This window comes from Solea solea, chromosome 5 (genome assembly GCF_958295425.1).
Source record: "Solea solea chromosome 5, fSolSol10.1, whole genome shotgun sequence".
Taxonomy (NCBI): domain Eukaryota; kingdom Metazoa; phylum Chordata; class Actinopteri; order Pleuronectiformes; family Soleidae; genus Solea; species Solea solea.
This window is the reverse complement of record NC_081138.1, coordinates 4,736,078-4,757,456: the sequence shown is the minus strand read 5'-3', so window position 1 is coordinate 4,757,456 and position 21,379 is coordinate 4,736,078. Positions and strand designations below refer to the sequence as shown.

At 40.0% G+C, this 21,379-nt stretch overlaps 2 protein-coding genes across 3 annotated transcripts in view; both read left to right on the top strand.

Moving 5' to 3' along the window:
* Positions 1–6,689, top strand: part of nhsb (Nance-Horan syndrome b (congenital cataracts and dental anomalies)) — a 68,750-nt gene extending 62,061 nt beyond the window's left edge. Inside the window, exons 11-13 of one of the 2 annotated variants that reach the window (XM_058629851.1) lie at positions 87–3,287; positions 4,290–4,428; positions 4,677–6,689. In XM_058629851.1, the coding sequence (XP_058485834.1) occupies positions 87–3,287; positions 4,290–4,428; positions 4,677–5,307 (3,971 nt within the window). In that variant the 3' untranslated portion in view covers positions 5,308–6,689. The remainder of the gene's footprint in view (positions 1–86; positions 3,288–4,289; positions 4,429–4,676) is intronic. The other variant, XM_058629852.1, reaches the window with a different exon arrangement.
* Positions 6,690–9,515: 2,826 nt separating this feature from the next.
* On the top strand, positions 9,516–21,060 carry nae1 (nedd8 activating enzyme E1 subunit 1). The gene is made up of 20 exons (XM_058630411.1): positions 9,516–9,614; positions 9,972–10,075; positions 10,184–10,244; positions 10,343–10,373; positions 10,817–10,888; positions 11,072–11,151; positions 11,418–11,527; positions 11,910–12,019; positions 12,110–12,172; positions 12,249–12,312; positions 12,440–12,531; positions 12,925–12,984; positions 14,004–14,137; positions 14,745–14,820; positions 15,434–15,473; positions 15,725–15,811; positions 16,383–16,475; positions 17,315–17,429; positions 20,279–20,328; positions 20,457–21,060. The coding sequence occupies exons 1-20, from the start codon at positions 9,565–9,567 to the stop codon at positions 20,564–20,566; spliced, it is 1,602 nt and encodes a 533-aa protein (XP_058486394.1). The 5' UTR covers positions 9,516–9,564; the 3' UTR covers positions 20,567–21,060.
* The last annotated feature ends 319 nt before the right edge of the window (positions 21,061–21,379 follow it).

Sequence of the window (21,379 nt, the reverse complement as noted above, 5' to 3'; positions counted from 1 at the left end):
AATAGTGAGCATGGATGAGGTCCACCTTTATTAAAACAAAATGCTCCCTCTGTTTCCTTCTCTTTCTTCTGTCGTTTCATCTTCAGGTACAGCTGCTCCCTCCAGAAGGCGCATTCGAGCGCAACGTGGCCATCAGGGAATCCCCGCCTCTCTGTCGCATTCAACAGGCAACATTTCTTCCCTGGGAGACCAGTCAGACTCCACATACACCTCTGCCTCAGCCCACGGTGGACGCCTACGCTCTCGCAGCCTCCCACGAGAAGGTGGACGTCTAATGGACAGCGATGACGACGAAGACGACGACGATGATGATGACAATTACGATGACGATGATGAGGACGAGGACATGTCACCTTATGAAGCGGAGGACTTTATTCCACCTGGGCCTAGTCCAAGAATGAAGATGATGATGATGAAGGATGAGGAGGAGAGCACAGACGACCAGGCGCCTCCTGAGCCACTGCAACTTGGAAGCCTAAAAAGGTTGCAGCGATCTGGGGAAAGAGACAGAGGAGTTGGTGGAGTGGGAAGCCCAGAACACAGCTGGAAGGAGAGGGGGCGATCTCGCTTACCCCGCAAAGCTGACATGGGTAGCTGTGAGATCTCATCAAGTTCAGATACTTTCAGCAGTCCTATTCACTCGGTGTCTACAACAGGAGTGCTAGGCAGCCATGTGGACCACAAGGAGGACCACCAATCATCAAGTGGGAACTGGAGTGGTTCCAGCTCCACCTGCCCATCTCAAACATCTGAAACCATTCCTCCGCCCTCTTCTCCACCACTGACAGGATCGTCACACTGCGACTCAGAGCTCTCACTCAACACTGTGCCCAATGCCATTGATGAGGGATATTCCTTGGATCCCTCATACCACTCTGACCTCAGACCACAGGGTCAGGCCCACAGGTCAAGCTCATTCACATCCTCAGCCACAGACCAGCTGGATGATGCAGGGGTCAGTACAGCCAGTGAAGGGGAATGGAATTACCCTCCAGACCAGGACCAGACTGATCCAGACCAAGACCCTGATCAGACCCAAAGCCTGAGTCAGAACCATGGGTTGACCCAGGGGTACCGCTCCAAACAACGTCTAGAAGACCCAACCTGTTTTAGTGACCACAAATCTAGTAACAGTGAGAAAGTGTTAGGTTCTCATTACACATCTGACACAGAGAGTTTCCACTCGTCGTCTGTGCATTTTGGGGAGTGTAATCAGAGTTACAGAGGATACATGTATAACTATGCACACCCAGGAACAGACTGCAGTCAGTCCAACGGTGGGTCAACAGCTCTATCTCCTGGAGTTTACCGCCACACCTCAGCTGACTTCAGAGCAGGCACTATGACCTTGGGGAGGATCTGTCGTTCAACGAGAAAACCGAAGGTCAAACCCCCGCCGCCCAAACGGACTTCTTCCTTGAAGGAGAACAGTGTTTGTGTTGATGTCGGAACAGACACACAAGCAGATCAAGATCAACCAAAGACAGTTAGTGAACAAGAGCTTAACTTGTCTTCCACAGATTTGAAGCTAGAACTGGAGCTGGAGATTGGAGGTGTTCCTGAACCGTTAGAGACATCTTGCTTAGTGGCAGAGCCTTTAGGGACGTGGGGAATGGGGCTGAGCGAAACTGTGGACATAGTAGAGCCCATGTCCTTTAGCTCTGCAGATACACACTCATTTAAGGATGAAGGTGCTGTGCAATCTGACTATGCAGACCTGTGGCTTCACAACTCTGAGCCAAAGTCCAACAATGGGGAGTACACCACTATGTCGAACTCAAGCACAGCCACAGGCACGACTGTCATGGACTGTATAAAGTCACCAGACAGCTCTTCCTCCTCCACAGAAACACAAAGCCAGGCCTTTGCCCAGGCCTCGGAGACCAGGGCAGCTAGTCCACCTCTCCCACCTGGAGACTTCAAACTTGGGTCTCCTGAGAAGCTGGCTGGTCTGGCCTCACCATCTAGTGGCTACTCCAGCCAATCAGAGACTCCAACATCAACCTTGCCCTCATCATCAGCTGCATTCTTCCCAGGACCTCTATCTCCCTCCACTGGCAAAAGAAAGCCCAAAGTACCAGAGAGGAAGTCTTCTCTCTCTTCCCTGCAGCACTTTCCCAGGGATGGAGTTTCCATTTCCTCTAGCTATAAGAGAGACCCGGACTTCCCACCTCCACCCTCTCAACTTGATCTCAATGTTCTTCACGGTGGCTATGTCAGACACACGCTATCCCACCGGACACATCACTACCACACGCTCCACCACACCAAACACAGAGTTTCAAATGTATTTACCACTGGAACAAAATTGTTGCCCCCCGAGACATCAAACACCAACCTGCCACAGAGTTCAAACCCTGCTTCAACAATTAATAGCTCCAATCAATTGGTGATACCTCCATCTGCTCCTCGTTTTGTGCAGCTGCATCCTGTTAGTCAGTCTATGGATTTTTCTGCTACTTCAGACCAAGAAACGGCAAGCGGCCCAGAGACCGCTACAAGACCCAAATGTCCACCTAGTGGTTCTACTCTGGCTCCACCACCTATTAAACCAAGACCTCTCCCTCCTCGTAGACCACCTCCCAGACCTCCATGTCATGACCACACCTCCTCCCCGGAACATTCCCACCCACATCCCCCAGGTCGTCACCCCGATGGGCCTCCATCCTATGAAAGTCTGCTGCTCAGACAGGACCGCTATGGACCTGGAACGTTCTGGGCTATGACAGCCTTCAGAACCCGAATAGACCCATCCTCAGAACTGTCTGAAGACAGCTCACCTTTGCATCGGCCTGTGCCACGTGCACCGCACCCTTCGCCTGTGGATTTACACACACACATCCACTCACACGCAGAGTTCAGAGGGCTCACACACTCGAGTAATACACATTCTGAATTTAGGGTTTTGGGAGAGCGCTCCTTCTCCCAGGATGATGATGATGACGACGACGAAGAGGAAGAAGAGGAAGAGCAGGTGAAAGAACCGCCAAGGGCTGCATGTTCCAGAGGAGGAATGCGATCGGACCACCCTCCACCTCCAGCATATGAGTTCGCTGGAGGATTCCACTCAGACTCAGGGCCCTGGGCTAGTCCAATCAAAGTGCCTGGCACCATAATGGAGACATCGCATCCTTACCTAATCAGCGATGCAAGGAGAGGAAGACAAGTAGACAAGGAAGAGGAGAATGAAGTGACATCAGGTGCTACCAGAAGTGCCCATCTGCAGCACCCGCAGGAGTGCAAAGATGATTCCACTACTCCTGACACAGAGGATTACTTCAGTAAAGGTAAGCTTTTACACTTAATTCAAAGAAATATTACTTTTTTGTAAAAAAAGACCAGCTGGTCTGTGGCTGATTTGAATATGCCTGTATCAGCACACACACACACCCAAATACACTCAGCTACCTGCTAAGCTAACAGCTAAGTCTGCAGATTTGTTTCTCTGCCATCTATGGTGTAGAACCAAAAAAACCTTTCACGCGCTGCTTTTCAACTGCTTTGCTGTCGTAATTGTTCGCTCAGGCAGATGATTTATGGGATCTCAAGTATGGAACTTAGCGTGGAGTGAGATGGGGGGGTGCTAATGGGGGGGTTGTGTCCGCTTAGTTGCAGATGCCCCAGCAGAGCCACATAAATTCAAGGGAACTTCAGCACAAGCGGGAGAGGAAGTAGGAAAATAAAAAGTGTTTACAACATTTACAGTGTACTCGATGTCCAGCGGGCGGACGTGAGACGCAAAAGCAGTGTAAACTAACGAGCTGTGCAAATCAGAGTGCAGCGCCCTCCATTCTGCAAACAGTGCATTTACCCGGCAACAAGAAATACTATTTTCTGATTTGCTGATAGGTTGCTTATCCAAGACAGCTGTATGACTGAACTATGCAGAGCAATCTGCCTTCGCATCATCGATTTTATCGATTACTAATTTATGTGCGGTGACACTTATTAGTGTGAGAAATGTCATAGTATGAGCATGTCTAAGGCCAAGCTGTGTTCAGAGCACCCTCTGCTGAATGAAACAGTAATTACTTCAGACAGTCTGATGTGCCTCTAGGCTGAATATTTTGAACTTGAAGGGTTTGAACAGACATCTGAATTTCAGATAAAAAAGTGACAGCCCTACTAACATCACCACTCTTTATTATTTTATAACCCAATCTTTATTTGTTTGCAAAAAGAAGAGCAACTAGCTGCCAAAAAAAATAGGTCATTTTTATCTTTAAGTATTGACTGATATTTCACAGATTGTGCACTAAATGATCAGACAACCAGATGACATGTGATAGGGATATTGTGTGTTACAGATTCTACACCCAGTGATAACTCGCTCTCCCCTCTGACGGACGACTCCAAAGCGGATGATGACATTATCACATCACCCAACAAGACCCGTACAACGGAGGACCTGTTTGCCATGATACACAGGTGTGATAACTTTTTGTCCACAATGTATGCAGTGTAACTATTTCTCAGATGTTAGTGACAATACAGCTATTTCTCTATCAAAGGAATACTTCACGGATTTACATTTAGCTTTGTATTACTAGAACAGGGGTAGTATTTTTGAAAAATTGTGCTTCCCAACCTCAGTTGACAAATATCTTCTGTTATTTTCTGTACCACCTTATGTTCTGCTGTTTAAATTATGATTGTTCCGTTATTTTCTCAATCAGATCCAAAAGAAAGGTCCTTGGCCGTAAAGATTCAGGGGACATGAACTCAAAGTCTCGTCTTTGCCCCGCAGCAACAGTGACCCCTGGAAACGTCGCCACCATCATTATCCCACCGGCTCCTCCTCTTATCGTTCCAGCCAATTTAGCCACTGCTGCTGGGTCACAACGAGCCCCTGTGCCGATCTACCGCAGCGCCAAGAAATCCACCACATCCAATGAGGAGTTTAAACTCCTGTTGCTAAAGAAAGGTAGCCGGTCAGATTCCAGCTACCGCATGTCAGCTACGGAGATTCTAAAGAGCCCTATCACCCCTAAAATCCCTGGGGAGTCCCTTCAAGAGGGGCCCATGAGACTGGAGGAGACACCCTCCACACTCCAAGAACCTACTATTTCCAGTATGGACTCAATCCAGATACCAGGTCTTTTTCCAAGGGCCATCTCTGAGAGTTTCACCCCAAAAACCCTACCGTTGTCAGCTGCATCTCGACAGGGTCGCTCACGGATCCCACCTGTGGCCAACAGCAGTCGCTATAGTACACGCAGCCGCCTCTACACGGCCCCCATGCAAGCCATTTCTGAAGGGGAAACAGAGAATTCCGATGGGAGCCCCCATGACGACAGATCATCCTAAAACAACACAATGACACATCTTTGCTGTGTCCCACGTGTGAAATGGCCCCTCGTACTTTTCTTCTACAGGATAGGGGTTTCATCAAGGCCAATATTGTACTTCAGTCTGAAGTACAGAAGTATCAGAATTTTTTTTTTTTATATATATATATATCTATTCTATTTAAGGGTGCCAGACAGAGTTTTGTGAGTTACTGACTTACTAACGGATGATTATGACGTCGTATACATTAATACTGTATAATCGAAACAATAGCTTCCTCACAGTTTAAAAATTTAAGATCTATTTTGATTGACTTTACAAAAAAATGAAAAAAGCTCCCAAATGATTGGTAAATAATGATAAAAAGAAATTTTGTGGAATATGGACAATGTATTTCTACATCTTGTGTTTTGAAAGGTATGTGTGTGTGAAAGAGACAGAGAGAGAGAGTGAGAGAGAGAGAGAGAGAAACTGCTTTCTTATGAAAATTTAAAAACCCTATTGAAATTTTAATAATCTTTGAACTTTTGGTGCCCAAAGCATCTGCCTGAATTCCCAGAGTCCATACTCAATATTCCTGCCAACAGAAAAAGGGTTTGTTTGGGTTTTTTTGACGTGGAAGTTACTAACAACACCAACATATCGATCATATTTCCATCTGCAGACTTGGCATAGAGAGAGTATATCACACAGAGCCAATCATATATTTCTTCACATAAATTATATCCAAAAAGATAACATGATGCATGTATTTTTATAAAAACGCGCCTCAGAACATGATGATTAAGTCTCACCATGTTGCATGACCCTATATGGAAACATCCCCAGGATCCTGGTTTTAACATTTTGTGGTTCCTTTGTATAATAAGGTTAATGAATCTTTCACTGTGAAAGGTTTTTGGTGGTGTTTCTTAACCCCCATTTTCAGTGATCAAAAATTGATTTGTCTTGGACGTGAATTTCAAACTCGATGGAGCAAGGGCTTGTAATTAGATGGAGCCCATTTCTCTAAGTTACTGGCTAATTTTGGACAATCGCACAGTGGCCTTTCTCTACCAGAGTATGTTGTAAGCAGGGCATTTATACGTCTCTGCGCATATACAAGGACCCTCGCCATGTTCCACCAGAATTCAATCACATACTTATTTTAAAAAACAAAGACTGATTTAAGCGTTTCCAGCTGCTGGCCAGTCTCGCTGTGCTCACGGAAAAAAAAGAAAAAAAAGGTGCATTTCAAAGCAGTTTGAGTGGAGAACGGTGAAAATGCTTTAGAAGGTCCTCAATCGGTTTGACGTAGAGGTGAATTATTTGGGAAGCTGTCCAAGAATCAACCTCGCTTTTGCACTCAATTCTTCAAGAGTATTCCTTAAAATATATATATATATATATCTTATAATGAAATTGCATATGTATATTTGTACTGAATATTTAAAAAAAAAAAAAGAAGGTCATATCTATATAAAAACAAACGAGCAGAATTTTATAGGAAACGAACCTGAGTGTGTGTAGCAAAAGAAGAACAGGTTTTACTAACATCACTTCAAATTTAACAATATACACTGTTCTCCTCTCCTTGTTGCCTCTCCTTCATTTGCACTGACCCAGTAGCATTAGACAGGTGAAAGCTCAACCCAGTGGCAGGTATTTGACTTGTCTGACTTTATCACAACAACCCAACACAGTGTACCACCTACACTTTAATTAAATGACACAGGGGGGATCAGAGTATTTAGTAAAAAAAAAAAAATCTTATAAATATCACACTGTTACAGAAGTAAATAATAAAATAAAGAGTGGAAAGTTTGAACTCTCACCTGCCTACCACAGCAAACACAACACATGTACGGTAACACTTTACATTACAGTGACATGATATAGTAACATTAGTATAATACCATCTTGCACGGTAATAACATTTATAAACGTGTGTGGGACCTCGTGGAAGATGAATTACTTGGACATTAGTTTGGAAATAACACGGCATTATTGTAATATTCTCTCGTTTTCACCACACTGTGTATGTGTGTTATTACCGAGCTGGACATTGCATTATAAATACAGATGGTATTACCATAATACTACTGCCCTATTACAACACACTATCACCATACTATTGCTATGTTGTTGCCAAACTGTAATGTAAAGAGTTACCACATACTGTATACATATACTGTACTTCAATAGAAACTATTCACTGTATTCTGTGAATACCTCAGCAAGCATATTACTGTTTTATTGTAAATGATACAGAGAGACAGACTAGATAGATAGATAGATAGATAGATAGACAACTGTTCGATACTCAGCGAATCTGAATTGCAGAACTGACACTGTGTAAGATGGAGAGAGTGCAAAGCTGTGAACTGATAAGAATTTCACATCCATCATTATGCCCATGTCGCCGAAAACGCACTTGTTCCTCACCATTGTTTCATCTGTTGTGTTTTTGTTTTTTTTTGTTTTTTTTCCCCTATCGCATGCAATAAGTAAGTAAAGAAAATAAAGTCGAAAAAGAAAAGGATACCACCATATCATTATTTTTTATCTACGGGATGTCTCCATACCGCGAGGAAAAAAAAAGATTTTTGTATTTTCCATCCAACTGTCAAGTTCAATAGTGTGTTCTATAGATGTACAAACTGTCTGGCTAATTCTGTTCTGTATAGTTGTGATCACAAACAGGGGTTTTATCTTGTACTGTATATCTACTCACTGGACAATCATAAATGTAAGAGACTGTAAAGAAAATGATATTGAATCTGTTGGGACGAAGAATCCCAACGCTCTTGGTGCTGGGTCCTATTAATGCTGGAGCTGTGGATGTTTGGGAGTGCGAGTGATGTTAAAGTATCTGGACAAGCCGCTTTGGATCAAACATAAGGAAGAGGAAAGGAGTTTCAGAAATTCATTGTATTTACTTTTGACTCATAACTCAATTGTTTGATTCCCACAAAACCTTACAACTAACAACTGAAATAAACATATCTGTAGAGTTGATACAGTATTATATATATTAAAAAAAAATAAAAAAATACAACGTGACTCTAAAATGACATTTAAAAAGTTAAAAACTGAAATACTCAAATATGTATTTGAGAGTTTGTTTTTCCGTACTGTACCTGTGCCAGCATTGATGCTATGAAGGTTCTTCAAGACTGTTTCCTTTAGTCACAAAAGCAGTGGAAAATGAATGACTGACACAGTTTTATCAGATAAACGACGTGTGGTTGAAAATGCAAAACTCGTTTTTTAACACTCAGCTCTTAGTAGCTTGGGAATATTTAAAAAATAAGACTCTATACGCTTGGATAGATATAAATTCTTTCCCCAAAACTGCTTTCCAATGTCTGCACACAATTTTGCCCACAAGGGAAAGTGGGAAACCACTTGATATTTTTTCAAAGGTGTACAGTATGGAATAACACTAACAGTCTTAAAAATATGGGACAGAGAACAGAAGAAAAAAAAAAATACGGATGATGCAGAAAATGTGTAACTATTTAAAATTAAAAAAGAAGAAGCTCCATGTTAAAAACTAGCTAGGACTTAAAGAGATTTGAATCACTTTTGTATTTTTGTATAAACCTGTAAATAAGTTTTTAAAGAAAAAAAAATCTTGCAAATTCTTTCTTTTGTAAAATAAATCAATAAAAAAAATAAAAATAAAAAGGTTTTTTTTTTTTCTTTTTCTCAAAGTTTACATGATTATTTCCAAGCCTTTGTATATTTTGGAGCTGTGCAACACCTTCAGTCTTGTATTTATTTTGGCGGGTTACAACATTGTGAAAATTCCATCATTCTATATCTAATTCATTTTAACGGCTCATCAGGCTGCTTAGTAACTGTGCATAGAAAAAAAGCCAATAAATGTGATTGCATTGAAAAGAAAACCTATTGTCTGACCCTTCATTTCCTCTATCAGAACCTAGTGCAATGACACAAACTCTCCAGAAGATGGCAGACATGTAACGTCTACTTTCAGTGTCAGCTGTCAACTAAAGTATTTTTTTCTTGAACTGGTTGAACTGAAGCTAGTAAAAGTACATACAAAATCAAACTAATTAAAAAATAATTACTCACTAAAACAAGTTCAAAAATGTGTTTGTTTATTTACTTCCGCAGTACCTACTTTGCCCACCAGGTGCCCTCAACACACACTTTAATCATAGGATGAAGCGTGCTGCGGATAACCTGGGGGGGCAGTCATGCGTCACAGTGGATGACTGCTGCCTTGAAAACCCAGCGAAGAAGAAGCAGTTGCCTCGTAAAGAAACCATGGCAGCCACCAAAGCCTCCAAAGAGCAGAAATACGACAGACAGCTCCGGTATGTATGAAATAAAACCTTGGCTTTTTTTATACAACCCTTTTTTCATGTAGTAAAAGTGTATATGCATTTAATTAGAGCAGTCACGGCAGAAATATTGGCCAGACAGGGATGCTATTGTTAGCTAGCGTTAGCGTGCTGTGTTCACAGGTTAATGCAGTGGCTCTGTGTTTATTTATTTATCCTATGAACATATATATATGTGTGTGTATATATATACATATGTGACTATTTGATGGTCAAACAACAGTCTAACAACAGGACATTAATAAGCTTTTAGACCACTGGCGAAGTGACTGTCAGTTACACATAGTTGTTTTGGATGAATTGTATGATAAAGTGATGTTGTGTTTACAGACTGTGGGGTGACCACGGGCAGGAAACTCTGGAAAATGCCCATGTCTGTCTCATCAACGCCTCAGCAACTGGAACAGAGATCCTGAAGAACCTTGTTCTCCCAGGTGAATAACACGTGACTCCTGTCACATGACCATGTGTGTTGTTGAAAAGGTGTTGATGCTGGTAGACACATCTCTCTGATTGATTGAATGAATTGATCTGTCGATCAGGTATTGGAGCGTTCACCATAGTTGATGGACACACCGTTTCTGGAGAAGATGTTGGGAATAAGTAAGTCTGCAGTGTTGTTTTTTTTTTTTTTTTTTAAAGTAAAAAACCACAAATAATAGTTTTACGTAACTCATGGCTCACTTGATGCTGTCTTGCAGCTTTTTCCTCAGCAACAACAGCATTGGAAAGGTATGCATTTTGCTATTTTTTTCATCTTACAAGAGCACACAAATAATGTATTTTTTCAAGCTGATTCTTTCAGTGTTGCAACATACAGTTGATTATTTCCATCATCAAACCACTCAAAATGTGTATGCGGTATTATATCCAGTACTTGAACAGCTTTTACAATTCACAACAATTAGTTAATAATTAATCATAACGGTTTCTGGTTTCCTCCCACAGTCTAAAAACATGCAGATTTGGGGAGTAGGTAAATTGGACACTCTAAATTGCCCATGAGTGTGTGAGTGGATGATTGTTTGTCTCTATGTGGTCCTGTTGATGGACTGACAATCCGTCTTGCAAGTGGCATCACTGATCTCTTCGTGGTCATTTATTAACACATTTTTAGCATTTCACATATATAAATGTGGGATTATTTAAAAAAAATGTTGGTGTTTGTGTTGCAGAACAGAGCACAGGCTGCCACTGAGCTGCTACAAGAACTCAACACTGACGTCAGTGGAAACTTTGTTGAGGAGGTTGGTATTGTTAAAGCTTTGAAGTGTTGTCTCTAATGTTGTCATAGGAGAAATTGTATTTTAGTAAGAAACTAAACACAAGTTTTATTGAAATTCTATGAGTACACTCAGTACTGTGCTATACAAAATATTTAAAAACAATTATCAGGACTTTATTCACATGTGTTTCTTTTACTCCTGCAGAGTCCAGACCAACTTCTCGACAACGACCCAGAGTTTTTCCACAGGTTTACCGTAGTAATCGGTGTCCATTTACCAGAAAGGTATGAGACATTTGATATTTACTATCACTGTTTATTACAACAACAGAGTTTAGAGAATGTATATATTAGCCTCTAGTTTGCTGAATTAGAATGTTCTGTATCTATTCAATCTGTGCAGTCCATCCTGGAATATAGTGATGTGTATACACAAGTTAGTGTAATTGTCCAATCTTTAACTTAGAATTGTACATCTTTTGCAGAGGCTTGATGAGATGGTGTTATTTTCTGTCACGTTAAATCGTCGCATGGTGTTTGAACTCTTGCAGCACATGTTTGAGGCTCGGCTCGGTCCTGTGGAGAGCTTCGGTTCCTTTCCTCGTGTGTAAAACCTACGGCCTCATTGGCTACATGAGACTAGTGATGCGGGAGCATACAGGTCAGTTTCCTTTCCATTTCTCTTAAATTTCAATGAATTCTTTTGATACTTTTAAATTACAAAAGTATTTTATCGTGGAATTGAATAAAATCATAGATTCTCATTTCGTCATTTACGTGAGATTATTTGCTTTAGGGCGGCACGATATTGGAAAATATTGGTTATGACTTGTTGTAAAAAAATTAAATAATTATAATATATTGGATGTTGAAAACATAATGATGCCAGATTTTTTTGTGCCACCCTATTTCACATCCCTGTATTCATATTTGTTTTGGTACATGGTTACTACATTACTGTGGCTTCTTATTCTTACATTACATTCTTTTAGTTTAATACTTTATACTGTATTTGTAGATAATCTCACCCCCTCTCCCCTCAGTGATTGAGTCTCACCCAGACAATGCCTTGGAGGACCTGAGGTTAGATCAGCCTTTTAGTGAATTCACCAACCACATTCAGTCCTATGACCTCGACAACATGAACAAGAAGGTTTGTTTTTTTACTTGTGCTCTTTTAGCAATTTAAACGATACCAACTCGACACAGCTGTAATGTTTCATTCCTTGTTTAATGTGTAAAGGATCACAGTCACACACCGTGGATCATCGTCGTTGCTAAATATCTGGAGAAGTGGCTCAATGAGGTACTACACTTTGACACGTTGTGGTGTTTTGTGGCTGTTGCTGTACATTTAAAGGTCTCTTTTCTCTTCATTGCAGCACGACGATCAGCCACCGAAGAATTACAGGGAGAAAGAGGCATTCAGACAGTTTATTCGAGAAGGTATATGTGGGGCTCGGGATTGTATTTGCTACTATATTGTATTAGCCACACTGAACAGTGTGGCTTTGAATTTGTCAGTGTTTTATCCTAATTTTTCTTCTTCTGTCTTTTTGTTTTGTTTGGTCAGGGATGCTGAAGAAGGACAATGGTGTCCCGGAAGATGAAGAAAACTTTGAGGAAGCAATCAAGAATGTGAATACTGCTTTAAATCCAACCAAGGTACCACATCTCTGATAATATCATGGTTTTTAACAGTTATCTTGTGTCTCATCATGTCAGAAAAAAACATAGTAATGACTGTCATATTGTGACCAAACTCCAGTGTTCGTGTTTGTGACATTTCAATGTGGAAAAAACCACAGTGTAGACCAAGCAATGATGACGGGAATGTTGTTAATTGCCTTTTTTAAGAATCTTTTACCTCAAAAATCCTGGGTTTACCAACTCACTTTAGTGTGAAAGGGGCTCTAGATTTACTGTCGGACTCTTTTAGAAGAAGAGAAACATGTCACTGAGCAAATACTCTAGGTCAGTGGTAGCTGTAGAAGTACAATATTATTTGCACCAATGTCAGAATGTAAGACTTTTGTGTTATATCTCCTGTTTCTGCAGATTCCGAGTGCTCTTGATGATCTCTTCAACAGTGAGCAGTGTAGCAGCATCACTTCACAGGTTAGGATCATTTCATTAAAAGTATCTGCAGGCCCCTGTGGTATTACACATCTTAGGTTTATAAGTCAGTTGCTCTGAGACTTCATGTATACATGGTGCATGGCTTTTTTTTTGCCTCTATCTTAAATAGGATGAATGCTAATATGTCAGTGGCTCATTGGAGCCAGAAACTTGGCTCAACTGACCAAATATATTCTTCTCACTTACATTGGTTTTGTGGTTCACTGTGTAACGTTTAGGCAGTGTAAAAGATGATTCTCCAAAGTTTCCAAAATTAAAGTATTTATTCCTTAACATTCTGCAAACCAACAATTCAATTTAACCCAACAAACAACTTTCTTTTGTAGTCTAATACGCTAAAACACAATCATTATACATGGGCATGAAACTGTCTCCTCCTGATTGAGTAACAACCAAATGTTCCCATCAACCTGTGATGTATCACCTTGGCATCTTCCAAAAACAACAAAAATGGCTCTTACAGGTAGTTTTACTGGTGGAATTGAATGCACTACCCTTAAGTATGTTTGTATAAGTGTTTAATTACTGGAAAATATAAATAGATTGGTTTTATAGCCTTAGAACATGTTTTTAATATGAACTTTAGACAAGGACCTTGCTGTGTGTTTCACATTTTGAAGTAGGAGCAAACGAGGGAGAGTAGAGCAACATCCTTTCTGGCATGTGGTGGTCATTGTAGTTCCCTAACATGCTTGTAAAAGGTGAATGGAGGATTCCTTCATTTGTTGTAGTCTTGACTTTAACATTGTACTTAATTATATCTATCTATACATTTAAGGAAGGTCTGTTTGCACCAGTGTGTGCAGTGCAGACTTTGACATTGTTCAGATAAGATATCAGTGGAAAAGTGACGTATATATTGCTAAACAAGCCGCTTCCGCCCCCCCAAAAACTGGCACATATTGAAAGGTTACTGCACTAATACTTTAAAATAAGTAGTGATTAGAATTTTTGCTAACTGTGGTACATATTCTAAAGGATTTTATTCTATTTGCCAGTCTTCGTCCTTTTGGGTGATGCTGCGTGCCGTCAAGGAGTTTGTTCACAATGAAGGCAACGGAAGCCTTCCTGTACGAGGAACCATCCCAGACATGTTTGCAGACTCTCAGAAGTTCATCAACCTTCAGAACGTGTAAGTGTGCGGATTGTGTTGTGTGCACCACAACAAGAAGCTTTTTTTTTTTTTTTTTTCTTACATTTTCTGGCCTTATTCATTGTTCCCTCAGTCATGAATTTCCTGGAAAAGTTTTGAAATTAGAAAAACTGTTTTAGAAATGGTTTGGTATTAAGTCAATGATTTTGGAAAAGTTTTTCATTTTGGGATTTGCCCAATCTGATATCCAATATATCTTATGTGAGACGCCAAGCTGCGTGAATGTCACTCAGTTATGTCGCATGTGGTACGCATTACACTTCTGAGTAAAGTTGGCGAACTCTAACGGGACGGGAATCTGCACGCAAGTGTGTTTTTAATGTGTGGCTTTTGAATGAAAAATAAGATGTGACTCAAAAGAGACACAGAAATTCCCTGTTACAAAGCCTGTGATGGGGCGAGCACATTAAAGTATTCCTGTGCCCTATAGTATAGGGGCCTTAGCTTTGATAAACTACTACTAAACTATTGTGTAAAAGATGTGTGGGAACCCTGTATTGTGTGTCATAACTGAGGACCATTTGAATGTATGGCAGCAGGATACGACGCCACAGAGAGATAATTTTGTTTTTGTCGTTTCTTTCAGTTACAGGGAAAAAGCCATGGAGGACGCAGCAACGGTTTCTAGGCATGTGGAAAGTCTGTTGCAGTCTGTCGGAAAGGTACGTGTTCAAAGCTTTGTACTCAGCTGTGGTCGCGTGTAATGATCGCTTTCTTAGTTACTGTTTCAGAGGAATGACCTTTGACTCGACCAATCACAAGTCACTCCATCGTGACATTTCACTCCCTTTGATTTTATTATTGTAACAAATTACTCATTAAAATATAACTTACTTAGAAATGTCATAACCCATTTCTTATAAAATTTTAAGAAAGTATTTGGCCTATGAACAGAGGTGTGATTTATGACCGGCACTGAAGCCAGCCACCAGAGGGCGATCTAGGTGTTTGGGTTTTGGTTCTGGGCAGCTGTAATGTAAGGTGACGTTAAATTACATGTTGCACTCACATTTTGCTGCTCGGAAGGTTAATTCAGTTGCGATTGTTCGAGAAAATTACAGGTACATTCAAAAAGACAGTGAATTAGAGGAAGCACAAACTTCCATCAGGGCTACTCGGTTTCCTTCAGTGTCAATACATTGTTAAATATATATGTACCTAAGTGTTTTTTATGAAAATAAATCAACACAATAACATGTAAACTGCCTTCACTTAAATGCATTTGATTTAAAGGAGGTTTCTAGTGTAATTAATTTGACTTTTATTTTCTCAAAGTCGCCTGAGAGCATCCCTGAAAAGGACATCAAACTCTTCTGTGAGTAAACAATATTTGTTTAACCCTTTAACACCCTTTATAGCTTATTTTAACCATAAAAAGGCCAGAAAATGTCCTGTGAGCACTTACTCACGTCCTATGTGGTTTGTGAGGACTACTGTCTTTCCCTGACACACTTTGGAAAGGGAGGATTCCTCCTTGTAAATGCTGCCTCCGTTTGCTTCTAATGACCTCACTGGTCACTCTGCATATTGTAACACACAACTGTATTTATTTGTTTTGCCGTGTAGGTAAGAATGCTGCCTTCCTGAGGGTCGTGCGCTGCAGGTCTCTGGCTGAAGAATATAGTGTGGATTCTGTAAATAGAGATGAAATTGGTAAGTGGTGAAAAAATAAAATAATAATATTCCTTCCTGATTAAACCGTTCTTTGTATGTATTTGCATGCCTTGTGTTTAAGTTAAACCTTGTAAAGCTAAATGATTTGGGTAAATGTCTAGTGTTGTTTCTGAATCAAGCTTCAGTTTCATACTTTAATGTATGAATTGCTTCCAACTTTATACGTACTGTACGTTTAAATTGGTTTAGATCAGTGATTCTCAAACTTTTTATACCGAGTACCACCTGAGAAAATATTGAGCTCTCAAAGTAACACTATTATCACTAACGTTAAAATGCAGGGGTTTTCCTCCAAGTTCCACCAGAGGAACCTTGTGTACCACAGTTTGAGAACCATGGTTATAGAGCATAGCTTAATCAATAATAGAACTAATAAATTGCAGTCTTTTCCAATTTAATTGCACTAATTGTGTTGTTTTAAATCATGATTTTGATTTAAAATCAGCCCTAAACTGTGTTGTTGTTGTTGTTGTTGTTGTTGTTGTTGTTTTCGTTTTCTCCTCTGGTCAGCATACTATCCACTGCTTAATGATGTCTGCTGTCTTCTCAGCCTCATGCATGGACAGTCCAGACAGCCACATGGTCTTCTACCTCATGCTCCGCGCCGTTGATCGCTTCTACCTGCAGCACTCGCGCTACCCAGGTACAGCCAAACTTCATGCATGCATGCTTTTCCTCTTCTTAAAGCTGTAGTGTGTCACTTTTCAGGATAAACATTTGTCTGATGCATTCAAAACATTGTCACATGAGTTCGCACAATGCTGATTCACATCACATGTGTTTCTTTGTATAGCAGTGAGGGTTTTTTTGGTTGTCTGTGGAGACACAATGTGATGTGTTTCTACATCACGCACTGGAGCTTTAATAGTTCAGGTTAATGATACCAATGTGTTTCATCAACTGGGGAAGCTCCTGCAATTTTAATGTCCGGAAGCCTCACAGCTGCAGTTTGATTTTTACTGCTTTTAACATTTATTTCACATTTATTGGGTTAAAGCTCCAGTGTGTAACTTCTGTTGCCAAAACACCTCTGACTTACTTACCTTTACTCTACTCCTCAGGGGAGCCTGCAGAGCTTTCTGAAAGGACGATTCTAGTTCCAACTGTTCTCCGTTTAAATCGGTGTCAGTATATCTATACCTCACTAATGTTTCAGAGAACTGGGGTTAACCTAAAGTTGCCATCTCACTTCACAAGTGTAGCTGTTCTGCTTCTGCTTGCCATTCACCAGACATGATGTGAAACACGGGGCACACTGTGTCCTGTGTTTTTATGCACACATAAGATGCGTATAGATCAAGACAATAATTAATCTAAAATAATATTTTGGCCTGAACAGATATTGCGTATATACTACAGCTTTAATGACTGTATGAATGTATCAGGAGAATCGCTTACATATTATCAGGCGTATGATTCCACACTATACTATGTTACAATCTTGTATTCCCCTCTGAATAACACTACATCCCGTCCGTTCAGGAGTTTACGACTACCAGGTGGAGGAGGACATCAGCAAACTGAAGCTGTGTGTGAACAGTCTACTGCAGGAGTACAGCCTCAACGTCAACATCAAAGATGACTACATCCATGAATTGTAAGTCACTGTTTCTGCTCTATTCAACGTGTATACACACACACACACACACACACACACACACACACAGTTGTGTTCAAAATAATAGCAGTCCCACATCACTAGCAAGATAAATCACTGTTTTTGTTAGAATTTCAACTTCTACACTGCAAGTAAGTTTCTAGAAGGTTTAGTAAAGGTATAGAAAACCAACAGACCCAACAGGCTTGACGTGCATGCTGCTGATTCTGTGAAACTGAATCATTTACTGAAAGGGGCATGTTCAAAAAAATAGCAGTGCCGAGTTCAATTAGTGAGGTCATTGATTATGTGAAAAAATAGGTGTTAAACAGGTGGCCCTTATTTATTGAAGGATCAAGGCAACTGACGCTGCATATGCTGGCTGTGCATTTGTCCTTGAAAAACAGAGTAAAATGGCTCGTTCAAGACACTGTTCAGAAGAAGAGTGTTCATTGATTAAGAAATTAATAAGAGGGGAAAACCTATAAAGAAGTGCAGAAAATGATAGGCTGTTCAGCAAAAATTATATCAAACGCTTTAAAATGGCAGCCAAAACCAGAAAGGCGAAGGAAGAAAAAGAAGATTACTAGAAGATCTAAGATTGCCTGTGAGTACTGTAACAATCAGACGAAGTCTATGTGAAGAAAAACTACCAGCAAGAAGCCCCCCGCAAAGTCCCATTGTTAAAAAAAAATACATGTCCTAAAGCGGTTACAATCTGCCAAAGAACACATTGACTGCCCTAAAAAGAAATGGCGTAATATTTTGTGGACTGATGAGAGTAAGATTGTTCTTTTTGGGTCTAAGGGCCACAGACAGTTTGTCATACGTCCTGCAAACACTGAATTCAAGCCATACACAGTGAAGACGGTTAAGCATGGTGGTGCAAGCATCATGATATGGGGATGTTTCTCGTACTATGGTGTTGGTTCTATTTATCGCATACCAGGGATCGTGGATCAGTTTGAGTACATCACAATACTGGAAGAAGTCATGTTGCCGTATGCTGGAGAGGAAATGCCCTTGAAATGGGTGTTTCAACAAGACAATGACCCCAAACGCACCAGCAAGCGAGCAAAATCATGGTTCCAGACAAACAGAATTCAAGTAATGGAGTGGCCAGCACAATCCCCGGACCTTAGTCCCATAGAAAACTTGTGGGCTGACATGAGGCAAAACCAAGACATGCAGAGGAATTGTGGAACATAGTACAATTGTCCCGGTGCCAGACGTTGGTCGACTCCATGTACCACAGATGTGAAGCAGTTATCAGAAACCGTGGTTATGCAACTAAATATTAGTTTATGATTCTCAGGAAAGTTGAATCTTCAAGCATCTCTTAGTTTATACAGTACATTTTTGAGTTTGTAAAGAAAGATGTCAACACTGCTATTTTTTTGAACATTATATTTCTTGACTTTTTGTAAAATATTATCAAATTCAATTACTTTTTCCAATTTTCTTTGCTTGCTTTGCTTTGAAATATAATGTGCAGTGTCCCCAATGCATTTGTGTTCATTAAAATACAATTTATTTTAAGAATTTTGAGGTTTACCTTTTTAAACACACTGCTATTATTATGAACATAACTATATATATATATTTATTTATTTATTTTTTCACAAATTGAAATGTTTATTGCACTCCTGAACATGGCCCTCCATAATAGGCTTATTGTTAATAAGCCTATAATAACTAACGATTATTTTTATTAATCGAGTAATCGTTTGGTCCATAAAATGTTAGAAAACGTTAAACAATGTTGATCATTGTTTGTCAAACCTGGAAATAAGGAGGTGGTCAAATGTTTTGTTTGAATGATTTCTTTGTTATAGAGCAAAGAAATGAACAAAATATTCACATTTAAGAAGCTAAAAGAAATCTTGTTTTAATAATGAACAAAGCTTCAAACCAATGAATCGATTGCCCAAATAGTTGATGATTAATTGATTATTAATCGATTACTAAATTACTTATTTCAGCTCTTGTTGTTATTATTATTGTAGTGGCTTAAGTTACGTATGGCATGTTTTCACTAGCTCGACTCGTGACGTCATAACCAGGGAAAAATGCGCAATGTTGTCAGACTGCCGTCATAGGAAGAGGCACAAGAATCAAACCGAACAACGCCGATATGTAGATCAGTTAAAAAGACTTAACAATCCTGAATACGTGCTTTAATCTCCGACATTTAGCAAAGGAATTGTCTAAAATCTCATCATTAAACAGGAGTCTGGTGTATTTAGCAACAGCACTGCTGAAACCACAATTGGTTCTTTTGCAAGAACCAATCAAAACACGCCTTTTTTTGAGAGGCCACACATTCACTGCATGGTCAAGCCTAGCATTGAGCATTGAGAACACATGCCGTGTCCACTGATGTCACCCAAAAGACGCCAATCTGCAACCTATGTCGGAAAGCGGTTGCCGTCAAAGACAGCTCGGCAACCAATTTGTTTCCCCGTCTGTGAATTAACCACCGCACAGAATATGAAGAATATGAAAAGCTTCGGCGGTCAGCGGTCGACCACGGCCGGCCAGCTAAGGTACCAACAAGAAAACACACTCAACAAACTTTGGCAGCAGTTAAATGTGTATCCACATTCTCATGTTAATACCTTCAAATATGATGAGTATTGTTTACATTAGGGGGAAATGTCAGTTTAAAATGCTCTCATGATAGTTTTTGTTGGTCTTCGATGCTTTTACACATTTTTGAGGGTTGCAAAAATATCGTTATCGGCAAAATCCCGATAAAAAAAATGTGGGATATGGATTTTCATCAATATCGCACACCCCTATATGTACAGTATGTTTTTATTTCTAATTCTTTATTTCCACACCTGCAGCTGTCGAAACGGCGCAGCAGAGCCGCACACAGTTGCAGCGTTCCTGGGAGGTAAACTTTTACCTTTTACTTTCAGACATGAGTTCATCTGTGATTCTGCCTTACCAGCATTTTCTGACCATAAACCGTGTTAAATAATTAAAGCTGTGCCATTAACGTCTGTCCGTGTGTTTGTTCAGGGTCAGCAGCTCAGGAGGCGATCAAGATCATCAGCCACCAGTTTGTGCCGTTCTGCAACACCTTCATTTACAACGCCATGTCACAGACCTCTGCCACCTTACACTTGTGATTCACTCACACTCAGTGTTGGTTTTAAAAAAAAAAAATCATAATAATTATTCAAAAGTCATCCTGCAACAAATGGTTTAAATAAATCCAATCAAAACATTGCAATAAGCTGGAATTAAAAATAAATGGAGCTAAACATTTCTCATGGATATTAAGGCTCGTCAGAGTGATTGTTCTGTTTATCATATAAGACTTAAAGTAACAGCGTTGCATCCATTCTTTGTACATTTTTGTGTTTTAAAAGAAAATGTAAGAAAAAAGAAAAAAAAAGCTGGAAATATTAACCAATTCAAAACCTGAGTCATATTTTCATCTGTGAAACTTACAGTAGCTTCTATGAATTCTATCATTCACTGTAGCAGCACTGGGTGAACTTATTGTGTCTTATCAGATAACGGAGATTTTTTTTTGTTTATTTGGGTTAAAAAAATAATGAACACTATTAGTTTTAACTTGTCTATTGCTATTAAAACAAAAATACTGTTCTCTGATGCATTTACTTCAGCATGTTCAGATGGAATCTGACTAATAAATATCAACTTAAGTAATTGAAGCACAACACAAACGGTTATTTAAAGGCCCTGTGTGTGTGTGTCTGTGTAAAAGTTAGGTCAAATTGTTTTCATTTAGCAGAAATTGAAATGTGAACGTGTTCGTGGGTTTTCTCCGGGTTCTCCGGCTAACTCCCACAGTCCAAAAACGTGCAATATGGGGATTAGGTCGCCCTATGTCAGCTGAGATTGGAGGATAAAGCGGTAGAAAATGGGTGGATGATCACCTGATTGTATGAATTACTGTTTTTTATCACACCAGA